The sequence below is a fragment of the Lepidochelys kempii genome, chromosome 4, assembly GCF_965140285.1.
Source record: "Lepidochelys kempii isolate rLepKem1 chromosome 4, rLepKem1.hap1, whole genome shotgun sequence".
In the NCBI taxonomy this organism is placed as follows: domain Eukaryota; kingdom Metazoa; phylum Chordata; order Testudines; family Cheloniidae; genus Lepidochelys; species Lepidochelys kempii.
In genome coordinates, this window is record NC_136383.1 from 94,015,383 (window position 1) to 94,030,978 (window position 15,596).

A 15,596-nucleotide genomic window follows, 5' to 3' on the forward strand; every position below is an offset into this window, starting at 1 on the left:
TTATCCTTTCGAGCCATTTAGCTACATCTTGACAGAGTTTATCTTTAATTTACACCCCTAAGTATATGTAATGTAATGAATACGGAAATGTGAATTAGAAATACCTTTCTTCCATTCCAATTCACCTGTCCTATAGAAATATGCATCTCATATGAAAGAGTTCAAAAGAACTGAATGTCCAGAAATGGTCACATTCTTAGAAATTCACCAGGACGAGGTGAATACATTTCAATTGCAACTTTAAAGTTTTAGGATTACTTCAAATATAACAGTGGTTCTCAAATTTTTGTACAGGTGACCCATTTGACATAGCAAGCCCCTGAGTGTGACCCCCCCCTTATAAATTAAAAAAACATTTTAATTTAACACCTTTATAAATGCTGGAGGCAAAGCGGGGTTTGGGGTGGAGGCTGACAGCTTGCAACTCCCTAAGGGGTCCCCAGTTTGAGAACCCCTGAGATAGAAAGATCATGAAAAATAGTTACAATTCAAACCCAACAAATAAGATTGCTCTATGAGAAACTGAATGGCTCTGAAAGATACACCCACACATTTTTGGCCTATTGTAAGGGATTAATATTCAAATGCCTCCCAAGCAATAAAACATCTGTAGTTTTATATAACTCCTGCTGTAACCTGCCCTGCACATATAAATTTACACCACACAAACAGAATTAATGCCTTTCGATAAGATGCTCCTTCCAAATACATGTGCAGCACAAAAAGCAAGAAAGTAATGTGCCACATCAAATCATAAGAAGTGAAAACATTTAAATAGTGAAACTGTCGGGGTGACAAATGGTTCACATAATTCGTGCTAGTTACAGGCTCTGTTGTGCTTCTATGGCACAGCCATGTTTTGCGAACAGTGTAGATTGCTCTGCTCCAAGAAGCTCCCCTCCTGGACACAGATTACCTCCTGGAGTTCTCAATGTAGGGGGTATCTTAGCCCTGCTGCCTTCCTCAAATGGTATTAGTGGTGCTGGTACAGGTCTGAGGAACAGTGCAGAGGAGTGAAAACAACATGGCCCACCCTCTCTGGTGCACACTGCCAGGCCAAACATGGTGGAAGTACCACTCTGCTACTTCTCCATTTACCTGCATATGCCCATGTAAGGCCTAGGCACAATCTGGGCCATAAGTGTTTACTGTGCTTTCCAATAAAAGTCAGATTTAAAAGCCAGTTACTAACAAACATTGGAGCAGTGAACAGCTAACAGCAGAGTTTGGGGAATGAGATACCCCCACACATACTTCCCTTTCTCCCCCCTCCCACCACCAGAAATAGTGCATAGGAAGAAAAAACAATGATGGCTACTGAGGCTCCTACGGAGGATAGGATAGGAAAGAAGATAGTTAGATGCAGAAGCTGGGGGGACGTACATCTGGTGGGAGCTACTTATGTATGAAACGTCACTTGACAGAGCTCATGGCAGAGAAGATCCAAGGATTAGAGATGAAGCTGGAGATGATGAAATTTAGAAGGGGATTTGAAGGTATAATGCAGAAGAGGACAGAGAAGGTGGTACAGCAACTAAAGATCTGTGGACACCTGCCAAACAAAAGGAGCTAAAGGGAGGACTGCCAGATCCATGGGAAAACGTAACCATAAGGACAAAGCAGAGGAAGAGACCACCTAGTGTGAAACTGAGTTAAGTAACAGTTTTGCTGCACTGGAGAATGAGAAGAAAAAACAGGCAGAAGATGCGGTGGCAAGAAAGAAAAGAAGGGAAACCAGTTCCTGCAGAAAAAAGAGGAAGAGATGATGGACCCGAGCCTAAGGAAAATGGAGGATAACATGCAAGTATTCATACTAATACAAGGAACAGACAGGTCTATATGATCAGGTATATGTGACCTATACTCAGAAGAATTGACAGGCCTATAACCAGAACAGATCCAGAGAACAGAAGAGTGTGCTATGTCCCAGGCGCCAAGATGTGGATATGGAGCTGAAGAGGATCCTGAGAGGAGTGGGCAAAAATCCACAAGTTGTACTGCAAGTCAAGATGAAGAACACTGCTAGATTCCCACTGAAATAGATCAAAGATGACTATGCTCAGCTCAGTAAGATGCTAAGAGGAAGCTCGGGTGATTTTCAGTGGAATACTTCTGGTCCCTAGAGAAGGAGGGAGAATGCATGACAAGACAATTAAAATCAACAAATAGCTCAAGGATTGGTGCGACAAGGATTTGGGATGATCAACTATTGGGAGGCATTTAGGGAAACAAGACTCTTCTCAACTAATGGACTCCACTTGAGTACCTGGAGTATTAATCTTCTGGGATTAAGGCTGGCATGACTGGTAAGAATGGCTTTAAATAAGATGGGGGAATAAGGTTGGGAGAGATTTGAAAATATCTCTATGCCTGGCATCAATACATAGAAGCAGGAAAATCAGCTAAATGAAGACACAGTAAGGGATAATGGAACACCACAAGCTAGAAAACTAGGTGAGGTCCCAGGGAAACAACTGAAATGCTTATTCAAGAATGCAAGGAGTTTGGGCAATAAAATGGAGTAAGTGGAACTACTGTTGCAGGAGGTCAAACCAGAAATTATAGGGATTACAGACACATGGTGGAATAGCACTCATGACTGGAATACAGGCATTGAAGAGTATGTGCGGTTAAGAAGAGAGAAATAAAAGGTAAACATGTTTGGAACTGTACATCAATGAAGCAGTAAACTGTAAAGCAGTCGTTCTCAAACTTTCTTTTTCGCGGACCACTTGAAAATTGCTGAGGGTCTCGGCGGACCACTTAATGATCTTTCCAAATGTTGCTTGTACTGTTAGCTAACTATTGTAAAGCGCTTTAAATAATAAAAAAAAAAAAAAAACCTTTTTTTATTCTTCAAATAGAAGCACACAATTCATATTTTAATATTAGTGGTTTTATCTTTCTAATGCAATCGAAGTGCCCACTCTCCCCCGCCACGGCAGCCCCTGAGCTGGGAAGAAGGGAGGGGTGTCTCTCCCTCTGTCCACCACTGTGGCAGCCTCCAAGCTGAGGCTGGCAAGGAGGGCCATCTCTCCCCGGCAGCTGCAGCCTTAGAGCTGGGGAAAGTCGCCTCTTTCTCTGGCCACCGCAGCCCTGCACATCCCGAATTCCCCCTACCCAATTTTATCACCACACTTCCCCCTCCCACCTACTCCCTATTGCCCACAAGGCCACCACCTCACCTTACATGTGCGTCTTCTCCAGGGGCCAGGCACCTAATTAGTGGAGCCATGCCTGCACGGCTCCAATAATTAGGTGGGTGGCCCTTCATTCTCTTATGTGTGGGCGCCCAGGCACGCATCTTAGAAGGAACTATCCGCGGACCACCGGAATGGAGCTTGCAGACCACTGGTGGTCCACACATCACAGTTTGAGAACCTCTGTTGTAAAGCAATACAAGTGATAGTATGGAAAAAAACAGAATGTATTTGGGTCACAACCACTTTGAGGAAGGATTGTAAAAGAGGTGTTGTTGGGATAATGTTATGGGTCTATTACAGTCTTTTCTCCCCCCAAGGAGACTTGGATATGGATAGCAATCTCTTTAATATCAGCAATAAGTACTTTTGGAAATTGTATCATACTGGGAGACTAACGGCCCTGATAAAGATTGGAGCATAAATGCTACTAATGCTCTTAGGGCCCAGTTATTCCTGAATGTGACAGATTACAATTTTCTTCAACGAACTGTCACTGGACCAACAAGAGGTGATGCAATTTTAGACTTAGTTTTAGTAAGTAGAAGAGCTGGTTATAGGAACTAGCTTTGGATCAGGTGATCACAAATTGATACATTAAATAGAAGGATAATCAAAACCAGGTTGTCAACTACGGATTTTGATTTCAAAAGGGCAGATTTTAACTAATTACCTTAATTTCCCAAAGAAGTCAACTGGACTGAAGAGCTCAATGACTTAAATGTGGAGAAGTCTTGGAATTTCTTCAAATGAACTATACAAAAACTATCTGAGAAATCTGCATCCCAAGGAAGGGGAAAAAACTTGAACGGAAAGGCTCCAGTTGCAGCTAGATGAATAACCACCTCAAAAAGGTTATTAAGAGTAAGCGGAGGCCTATAAGGAATGGAGAAAGGGATTACCAGCAAAGAAAGTTACATCATGGTGGTTAGAAAACGCAGGAATAAAGTGATAATTTCTAAAAGTCAAGCTGAATTAGCTCTTGCCAAAGAAATTAAAAGAAGAGGTTTTTAGTTATATAAATAAAAAAGCGAAAAAGGAAGGATGATGTTTGCAGCTATGCAGTGTGGCTAGGAAGGAGACTACAGATAATCTAGGTATGGCCCAAAAACTAAATGAATACTTTGCCTCGGTTTTCAATGATTAGGATAATATGGAACATGTTCACGAAGGCACAATGGCTGATGGAAATGAATGTCTAAGAAATGGAAATTAGAGGTGGAACTGAGGTGGAAGAAAAACTTGAATGCATCAAACTCTTTAAGTTGGGAGGAAGGGGGTGGGGGACCAGATAACTTCCATCCCAGAATATTGAAAGAACTGGCACATGAGATTGCGAGTCCAGTAGCAAGGATTTAAGGAAATAAATCTATTCACGAAGGGGTAGAACCATATGACTGGAGAATAGCTAATGTTGTACTTATTTTTAAGAAAGGGGAAAAAAAGTGATCCAGACAATTACAAACCTGCTAGACTGACCTCAGTAGTATTCAAGGTTTTAGAACAAATTGTGAACGAAAGAATAATTAAATTCATACAGGTAAACGGTAAAGCGTTTACCAATGGTAGATCATGCTGAACTAACCTAATTTCATCTTTTGAGAAAATAACTTTTACTGCACTTTGCTTATCTAAAAGATTGAATAGGTGAAAAGGCAAATTATTGGACTAGAGAGAGGATACTAGTGGAGTTCCTCAAGGATCAGTCTAGGGACAAATCTTATTCAATATTTTTGTTAATAATCCTGGCACAAAAAGTAGGTGTGTGCTCTTGAAATTTGCTGTTGATACAAAGTTTGGAGGCATCATCATACAGAGGAGGATCAGATTAGTACATAAGATTATCTGAATGACGTTGAAGACTGGAGTGACAGAAATGGGATGAAATTAAATAGTACAAAATGCAAGGTCATGCACTTGGGGTTTAACAATCAGAATTTCTGAAGTGAGCTGTAGCTCACGAAAGCTTATGCTCAAATAAATTGGTTAGTCTCTAAGGTGCCACAAGTACTCCTTTTCTTTTTGCGAATACAGACTAACACGGCTGTTACTCTGAAACCTTTTCTTTTTGCTACAAGCTGGTGGCTCATCAGTTGGAAATGAAAGAGAAGGAGAGACCCCTAGGTGCATAGGTCAATCAGAGGATGAGCAACCAACGTGATGCATCCATGAAAAAGGTAAATGCAATCCTAGGACATATTAGGGGAGACATTTCCAGTGGAGATAGAGAAGTATTAATGACATTGTACAAGGCATTGGTCAGACCTCATCTGGAATACTGTGTACAATTCTGGTCACCCATGCTCAAGAAAGATTAATTCAAACTGGAACAGGTGTAGACAAGAGCTAATTGGATGAATAGAGAAATGGAAGGCCTATTTTATGAGATGAGATTAAAAGAGCTTGGCTTGTTCAGTCTCACAAAAAGAAGGGTGAAAGTGTATATGATTGTTCTCTATAAATACATCAAGGGGGTAAGTACCATGGACAGTGAAGAGCTATTTAAGCTAAAGGACAATGTTGGCACAAGAACAAATGATATAAAATGGCCACGAACAAATTCAGGCTGGAAATTAGAAGGTTTCTAACCATCAGAAGGGTGAGATTCTGGAACAGCCTCCCAGTAGTAGCTGTGGGGGCAAACACTTTAGTTTTGAGAGAGCGGGACACATTTATGAGTGCAATTGCATGACAGGTTTGCCTGTGATGGTGGGGGACAGAGAACAGCAGCCCTGGGGCTCACTTCCAGTTTATGTTCCGAAAGCTCACGCTTCAGGATTTAGCTGGCCACTTGCAGGGATCAGGAAGTGATCTCCCCGCCTCCCATGTGCCCATATATTCTGGGAGGCCTTTTTTTATCTTCTTCCTCTGAAGTATCAGGGATGGCCACAGCTGGAGACAGGACACTTGGCAGGGTGGGCCAGGGCTCTGAGGTGTCACCAAGTATTTTCTCTCTCAGGTGCTTGGCTGGCTGGTTCTTGCTCTAACTGATCACCATAAGTGGGGTTGGAAAGGAATCCCCCTCCCCAGGTCAGATTGGCAGTGACCTTGGGGTTTTGCCTTCCTCAGAAGCATGTGGGTGCAGGTCACTTACCAGAATTATTTCAGTATATCTCATTTAATCGTTTCCTGGCCACTGCTGGGGCCTCACTCACTGATGCACCTCGGTCTGTCCTATTCACTTGCCTCTGGCACCTAATAGTCTAGTTTCCTGTGAGTCTCATTTATTTTGATCTCATTTCCATTGTTGGATTTAGAGTGTGGGTCCTGGGTGACAATGGTGGTGGTAGCAGAGGTCTATCATATGCAGATGATCAGACTAGATCAGCAGTTCTCAAACTGTGGGTCGGGACCCCAAATGGGGTTGCCAGTGCTGGCTTAGACTTGATGGGTTCCAGGGCTGAAGCCTGAGCCCCACTGCCCAGGGCCGAAACCAAAGCCAGAGAGCTTCAGCCCTATGTGGCGTGGCTCAGGTTGCAGGTCCCCTGCCTGGGGCTGAAGCCCTTGAGCTTCAACTTTGGCTCCCCTGCCCAGAGTGGTGAGGCTCAGGCTTTACCCCCCCCCCCCCCCCCGCAACCCAGGGCAGCGGGGCTCGGGCAGGCTCAGGCTTCGGTCCCCACTCCTGGGGTCGTGAAGTAATTTTTGTTGTCAGAAGGGGGTCGCAGTGCAATGAAGTCTAAGAACTGCTGGACTAGATGATCTTGTGATCCCTTTTGGCATTAAACTCTATGACTCTATATATTATTCCATTAAAAAATGTTAGAAGGACATTATTAAGGTTTCAACGTTAAACCCTCAAAAGTTTAAGACATGCCAGAATTAACTGTTCCTGCTCCATTCCTTTGTGTTTCAGATGGGTAAACCACTCCTTCCCTCAAACATAGTTAAAGATGCAAATGGTCAAGCAGCAGCCTAGCAAAAGCCTAAGGGCCCATGATGAGAATAGAAGACACTCAGATTTTTATCCAACTTCAAAGGAAAGCAATTGTCACAAAGGTAAGATTGAGCAGAAGATTTTAAAGAAAGGAAGACTTGTATGTGAACTCCCTACCCCTGAAATTCTGAGGGTTCTTTTTTGTTTGTTTTTGGTTTTTTACTTTTACATTAGATTCACAGTTGTTTCATAAAGATACATTTTAGCTTCATGTTTTGGCAAATGAGAAAAGGACTACAGAAGCACATTGCAAATTATCCCAAGATAATGATCTTATTTTATAGCCTCCAATATGATCAGGCATCTGAGGAAGTAAATAAACTTTTCCCATTCTCTCAATACAGGTTCAGAAGGTAATTAATGTGGCTGTTTTCTTCTGCTGCTTTTCCTTACAATTATTTCCTCATCTTCTGTAGACAGAAATATTGCCTCCTGTAAACTTACGAGAGCAGGCAGTGACAGGAAGTCAGTGTCATTACTCACATGCTTAAAGTTAAGCACATACTTAAATGTTTTGCAGGATCATTTTGACAATCAGTTTTGGTCACACATCTTTTTTTTTTTTTTTAAAGTGTGAAACAAGGGCTGCTAATAATAAAATAAGGCTTTTCCAATGGAAAATGCTTCATAATAGACAGCAGAAATTGCTTATCAGGAGGAACAAGTCCAAATTAGTGACACGATTCGTGAAGATGTACAAGTTTATTTTCAGCCATGAAAGGCCTATGTGAGCTAAGATGATCCTCCCGTAGTGAAAATAAGTGTTAGCATCTTATTTAAAAGCCATTGGCAAGCTTTCTTAGTCTTATCTATCCAAGTGAAAGACAGGAAAATTTTACAAGGTTATATAAGCATCACATACCACCCTAGAACGGGGTGGCCAACCTGTGGCTCTGGAGCCACATGCGGCTCTTCAGAAGTTAATATGCGGCTCCTTGTACAGGCACCGACTCCTGGACTGGAGCTACAGGAGCCAACTTTCCAATGTGCCAGGGGGTGCTCACTGCTCAACCCCTGGCTCTGCCAGAGGCTCTGCCCCCACTCCACCCCTTCCTGCCCCCTCCCCTTCCCCCCCAGAGCTTCCTGCACGCCGCGAAACAGCTCAGCGGGAGGTACGGCGCTGATTGCTGCTGGTGGGTGGAAGGTGCTAGGAGTGGCGGGGAGCTGCTGACATATTACTGTGGCTCTTTGGCAATGTACATTGGTAAATTCTGGCTCCTTCTCAGGCTGGCCACCCCTATTCTAGAGTAACACTCTGCTAGTGTGCTGTTTTCACATCCCCTTAATGTGGATGCATGTTCATAAATTTCCGTTGCCTGAGTAGCTCTCCTACTCCTGTAGGAAACATAAAACTGCTTCCAGTTTCTGAATTGGTATACTCCTCACCTGCAAAGACCATTGGTTTCGCTGATTTAAAGCCTGGCAAAGGCTCCACTGGCTGCTTATGTAAATACAGCGTGTCTCCTATTTGGGCTTCCGTAACCTCTTTCATCCCAGCAATCAGATAGCCCACCTGTCCAGCATATCTAAATAAAATTGGCATTATGTGGAAATATTTATTGTATTTAACAATATTTCAAGTTTTTCCCTCTGCAGTTAGCCCCCTCAGGTGTACGAGCACATAGAATCATAGAATCTCAGGGTTGGAAGGGACCTCAGGAGGTCATCTAGTCCAACCCCCTGCTCAAAGCAGGACCAATCCCCAATTTTTGCCCCAGATCCCTAAATGGCCCCCTCAAGGATTGAACTCACAACCCTGGGTTTAGCAGGCCAATGCTCAAACCACTGAGTGTTCTCCCCCAAAGTGCACATACTCAACCCCGAATTGTTCCTCCCTTGTTTACATATCCCTAGAGACTCTTTACAAATGGATCTAGGACCTAATTACTACTAGAGGTTAAATGTCTTTGTGAGGCTGAGATTTTGGATTTCCAGCCCTACCTGGTTTCCTGTTTGAAGGCAGGGGATGGGAGGTACTTTTCTGACATGTAGGACACAGAAGTAAGCAATACCCACACACTACCAAAGCCAGTTTCAGATACTAGGAAAGGACTGCTTGGGCAAGGAGCAATGTCACCCTTCTGTTTGCCCTCAAACCCCAGTAACTACCTGGGTTGTGGAAGCAGGTGGATCACCATCGTATGCTGCTGGTGGTATGGGAATCCAAGGGAGATGGTTAAATGTAGAGTTGTGCAGTTAGCAAAACAGGTAGTTCAGCCTTCCCCAGCGTCACTGAAAACCTCTGAGAAGGGCCTTTAATCAGCATTCATCTGCAAATGGTGTCAGAAATTACCTCCACTCTTTGACTATGGCAACGTGCTTTCTCTCACGCTGCCGGGAAGATGAACTAGTTTCCAACAGCAGTTGCATCTGGAGACAAACTAAAGGCCTTCCCTGTTTGGGTAGATGAACAGCTTCCTGCCTCACTTGCTTTGACCACACACCCCCTCTCCATGCTGTTCTGCATTGCACTTATGCACAGAACTTCAATGAGTGTCCCTGCAGCAGTTATAAGATGATGCCCCCAACTTCCACTCTTACCCAAGACAGCTTCTATGGGTCAACTGGAGGCTCAGACTACATGTTCAGCATGCTATTCAAGCACTGCTCTGATAGCTTCTGTGCCCCAGATATCAGATCAGTGCCCCCAGAAAATTTAGGTGGAAAAGGACTAGAAAATTTAAAAAAAAAAACCCTGAAAAACCCAGTGCACAATTTATTTTTGCTCCATAACAAGTGTGAGCACCAGAGTTATGAGTGCTTTCACAATTAAAATACCATCAGCAGTTAGGCTGCTCATTTAGCTCTAGACACCCTTTAAAAAGAAATCATGTTTCCCTATCTTAAATAAATAAAACCTCTACCTATTTTTACGCCTAAAATGCCCATTCCCCTTCACCTCTCTTCCCCTAGTAGACAGTCTCCAACTCCAAGTAAATGCCAATGATTGTTAAAGAAGCAGGCAGGAGGCTCCCAGACCAACTAGCCGTTATTCTCTTCTCATTATTTTATCTCAAGGGGGTGTGATTCACCATACATAGGAGTGGTTATGCAGTCTGAAAACCTTTTAAAATCATAAATATAGTTTTAAAATACAAATCAGACTTCAGGATTTTTAGAGGGTGGCTCATTTCATTTTGTTCTGCCACTTTTATTATATTAATGTGATATCACACTGCCAAACGTGTTGGTTTGATGGCAATGCATTGTGTAGTCAAATGGGAGGGATTGTGTGCCCTTGAAAGTAAAGCTTTTATCATCCATTACACACTAAAAATGTGTGAATTGATTGATCATTAAAGGTGCCGGATGGATAACTCAGGAGGCTGAAGGTGTTTTTCCAAAAGTGCCTAAGTGACTTATGATCATAATTCCCATTGAAAGACAACAATATTTTTCACTCCTAAGTCACTTAGGCAGTTTTAAATCGTCTTTTAGTTGAAGAACTGGTATACAATGAGCAACAGCTATGCAGTAAGCTCCTAACCTAAACGTGTGCCTAAGTCATACTGGTAGGGAGACCAGCTCTATAGATGAAAGGGTAGTTCTGTCACCAAACCCATTCAGTCCTTGATTTTTCTGTTCACACTGCAAAGAAGGGTCCCAACAGTGAAGTTGATGGTTTGCATTTATGTGTTGTGAACACTTGCTTACTTGAACTGGACTGAGAATAGCAACTCAAGCCATGAAGCTCCTAGACAGAGAATTTCAGAATGGGATTTTCAAAATGCTCAGCATTGGCCTAATTTTAAATGGAACAGTGAGAAACAATGCTGAGTGCTTTCAAAAATCCTCCCCAATCCCGCCTCAACTGCTGTCCCAGGCTAAAACTGAACAGATGATCTAGAGATTCAAGACATTATATCTGATTATTCCAATACTCCTTTATGATTTTTTTCCCCCCAAAGAACTTCTTACTTACAATTTATGAGTTGGCTGTTCATTTGGGGTCAGAATTCCTACTTCATTAACTTCATAGGTCTTCCTTGTGTGAGCAGACACAATCTTATGTCCTTTCTGAACCTCTCCACCAAAGAGCGCAATGTTAGCTATGACACCCCTGTAGTGGTCGAAGGTGGAGTCGAACACCAAGGCTTTCAATGGGTCACTAATGTTAACACTGGGTCTATTAAGAAAAATGTACAAAATACATTTAATATGTATTAAATAAGAGCATGAACTGTACACTGTTTTTCATTGAAAGTCAAATGTAAATTCATCTATTTCAAAACATTCAAACAAAATGTTCATACAAAAATAGATGCTAGTCTAAGTGCAGCAAACAAAAATCTTGAAGCTGTGTGAAACAGGAGATTGGCTATTTATGGCATACAGAATATTATGAGAAGATTTTTAAGCCATTCCACACTTCTATTTCTGATCGTAAACCTGTGCCAGCAGATTGTTCTCTTAATAATATTAATGTTCCAAATTAAGTGTATATTTTGTTCTTGTCTCTCAGCTTTATTGCAGGATGGCAGACATTAATTTTAAACCATTGCAGTGTTTTTTTTCCCCACGAAAGTTCTGATAATCAAGAATATCACACTGATACAGTTCTTCCATCCCCCACTGACTTCATTATCGTTTGGGTTCTGTTTGGCATTTATCACTGTAGGTAATACCTAATAAGAAACAAACAGAATGAAAAGCAAAATACTGATTCAGAGATGAACTGGGATTTAGCAGCCTCTCTTGACATGCTGACTATGGTCAAATTTCCAAATAAAAGTCTTGATTAAACTGCAGTTCAGGCTGTAAAAGCTGAAAATACGTATTCATAACTCGGGCCCCTGCAACAATTTTAACTAAACAATGTAATGCTCAGAAGAGAGAATGAAAACCTAAAACATTTGATTAAATATAAATATTTTAGAAATTTGTGCTTCCCTGAATCATACTGGGATTGATCTCCAGTTACTTACAAAATAATATCTGGGGAAAGTACATCATTTCTAAAAAGGAAATTTAAATAACCAATCACAAAAATTGTCTTGCAAAAAGAAAAGGAGTACTAGTAGCACCTTAGAGACTAGCCAATTTATTTGAGCATAAGCTTTCATGAGCTACAGCTCATTTCTGTAGCTCACGAAAGCTTATGGTCAAATAAACTGGCTAGTCTCTAAGGTGCCACTAATACTCCTTTTCTTTTTGCAAATACAGACTAACACGGCTGCTACTCTAAAAACTGTCTTGCTTTCTCTATGCTCCCCTGTTTGTGGGCTTACATCAGTAGTGTTCAAATGTAATGGATTTTCTTTCTCTCTCCACTTCATATAATGTTACCTATGTTAATGGTTTTTGTGTTATATTCATCTTTAATAATTCCCATATATACAGTGGTGGGTGGGAGGGAGAGTAAATACATACACGGTTGAAAGGATTTACCAAGCAATGAAAAATTTCTCTTTTCCAAATTTCATTTCTCAAAATGAAATAATCTTGTCCTATTCACCTCAAAAATAAGATTCCTGCCCTTCCACTCCAGTAACAGGAAACCACAAATTGAGAAATTTCATGCAGAATGGATTTGGTATAAGAATTTAAAAGGGCAGCTCAAAAATCTGTCTAGTTACCAAAAGCTAGTTACTATCATAAATAGGCAGAGTCTACCTCTGGCTCCATAAAACACCAAAACTTACGCTGGAACCTTTTCAATAACTTCCTGAAGCACCTTTTCCACATTCGTTCCTAGTTTAGCAGAAATCTAGAACAAGTTCAGAAAAAAAGTTTTATTGGGAATAAGTCTGCTGATATACATTATCTATTAAACGGACAATGCCATCTTCATTTTGACATGTTAAAAGTATGATGCTCAGCTACAGACTCAACGGGCAAGCTGCTGGGCATGTTAACTCAAGACTTTGTTAAAATCTATTAAACATTCCATAGTAGAGAAACAGACACATCTCACGCAGAAGGAAAGACGTCAGGGAAAGAGAACATGATAGAATCTGGCACACCCACAGTACAGGAAATTTCAGAATTTTCCTTGAAGCCTTTATCCATTAGTCCCCAAAATTTGACACTCTATTTGAAAGTGTTTTCATTACTCTTCTGTTTTCTAGATGGACATTAATCTCAAAAAGGACCTTTGCCCTCTCCTTAACACAGTAAGACGAAATATACACTGCATATCGAAAAAGAAAAAACAACTCAGGAATTGATTTACTTTTTTAAAGAGTGCACATTTTTCATTTCAGCTCCAGACAGGATTTTAAGAAATTTAATAATCATCCAGTTGCTAAACATCCAGATTTTTAAATTTTTTAAAAAAGATCTTACCCTAATACATTCATCCTTAGAGATATCAAATAGCTTTTCAATTTGTTTCTCAACTCTTTCAGGGTCTGCATTCTTCAAGTCGATCTACAAAACAATATTCCTGTTACACATCTGAAATACTAGTCTCTCTCTCTCTCTCACACACACACACACACACTCTTCTTGCATGTCAGAATTCTAGTTCACCAAAATAAAATTTTATAAAAAATGAGATCATGAATACTGCAAGTAAATAAACAGCTGTCTTTATCAGAAGGATTCATACTAAAGTGTTCCCTAAAATGAGTCTTAAAACAGTCCTCCCATCTTTTAGAGACCTGCATATAACAACAATTCTTATAGAATAGCGCTAACAAGATTGCTAGTAAGGTAAAGACAGGGCGCAAGTTTCAAAATAGCTTTATAAACTACACTATAGCCCAGCACTGTAAAAGTCTATTTGCTTATTCACCTCTGGCAAGACTCTCCCCCGCCCCCCCTTTGGTGCCTTTGAAAGGAATGCTTTACTGCAACAAAAAATTATTAATAAAAAGAAGGCAAGTAGGTTTTGTACTTCAGTTGGAAAAATTAATGTGATGTTGCAAGTCTGCATCTAGCACAAGGGTAAAACACTACTCAGCCTTATTTCCAGCGCAGATATTGAGAAAAAATTTTTACATCTACACATTTCACTTAACTAGTGAAACAATAACCTATCGCCTGCTTTTCCACCCACACAACCCTACAAGTAGATCTTGTCATTTGTGGAGTGTTTTTCTTAAAAGCTCATTAAAGTATATTTCTTGAATACTGATTAAGAGATAAGCCAAATACTCTCACACACGTATCACCTTTGAAAATAGAAGGGGTGGCGGGACTGAAAATGCATGCTGGAATACAATGAACACCATGGTGGAAGTTAAGTGACCTTTGTAGAAAGCTGGCTGTGTGATTTACCAGAAATTAAAATAAAGACAGAGAATTCTGTAACAGACTGATGTACAGTGTTTTAAATGAATGCATTTTCATCATGATGGCCTGCAATATTATCGAGCAAATCCATCAAGAAAAAGTACCAACACATTTAACATTAATTTACCTTTCTTCATAGTTTCAGCAGAAGTAATTGAGTGAACAGAGTAAGGGAACACCATCTCACCCACAATGCTGTTTTTCTGTGTTTCTCCAGGTTAAGGTTCAGAGTGAGTCAAGCTCAGAAGTGATGCAAGGTACATGTTCCTAAGTACCTTAAGTTAACATAACTTACACCCCAACGAGCTAAAGATGCACAGTAAACGAGCTGAGGGGACAGTTTAACTTATCATAGAATCATAGAATATCAGGGTTGGAAGGGACCTCAGGAGGTCATCTAGTCCAACCCCCTGCTCAGAGCAGGACCAATCCCCAATTAAATCATCCCAGCCAGGGCTTTGTCAAGCCTGACCTTAAAAACTTCTAAGGAAGGAGATTCTACCACCTCCCTAGGTAACGCATTCCAGTGTTTCACCACCCTCTTAGTGAAAAAGTTTTTCCTAATATCCAACCTAAACCTCCCCCACTGCAACTTGAGACCATTACTCCTTGTCCTGTCCTCTTCTACCACTGAGAATAGTTTAGAACCATCCTCTCTGGAACCACCTCTCAGGTAGTTGAAAGCAGCTATCAAATCCCCCCTCATTCTTCTCTTCTGCAGACTAAACAATCCCAGTTCCCTCAGCCTCTCCTCATAACTCATGTGTTCCAGACCCCTAATCATTTTTGTTGCCCTTCGCTGGACTCTCTCCAATTTATCCACATCCTTCTTGTAGTGTGGGGCCCAAAACTGGACACAGTACTCCAGATGAGGCCTCACCAATGTCGAATAGAGGGGGACGATCACGTCCCTCGATCTGCTCGCTGTGCCCCTACTTATACATCCCAAAATACCATTGGCCTTCTTGGCAACAAGGGCACACTGCTGACTCATATCCAGCTTCTCATCCACTGTCATCCCTAGGTCCTTTTCCGCAGAACTGCTGCCTAGCCATTCGGTCCCTAGTCTGTAGCTGTGCATTGGGTTCTTCCGTCCTAAGTGCAGGACCCTGCACTTATCCTTACTGAACCTCATCAGATTTCTTTTGGCCCAATCCTCCAAACTTACACCCTCCAGTTTGGTTTTGCCTTTACTAGGATTTAAGGGAGTTGTTAAAACACATTAG

The 15,596-nt window shown here is 41.4% G+C and overlaps 1 protein-coding gene across 2 annotated transcripts in view; it reads right to left on the minus strand.

Annotated features, from left to right (window-relative positions):
* Positions 1 to 15,596, minus strand: part of GUF1 (GTP binding elongation factor GUF1) — a 57,705-nt gene that overhangs the window by 30,119 nt on the left and 11,990 nt on the right. For both annotated transcript variants that reach the window (XM_073342134.2, XM_078852567.1), the window contains 4 exons: positions 13,420 to 13,503; positions 12,777 to 12,841; positions 11,057 to 11,260; positions 8,521 to 8,660 (listed from right to left, as the gene is read on the minus strand). In XM_073342134.2, the coding sequence (XP_073198235.1) occupies positions 8,521 to 8,660; positions 11,057 to 11,260; positions 12,777 to 12,841; positions 13,420 to 13,503 (493 nt within the window). The remainder of the gene's footprint in view (positions 1 to 8,520; positions 8,661 to 11,056; positions 11,261 to 12,776; positions 12,842 to 13,419; positions 13,504 to 15,596) is intronic.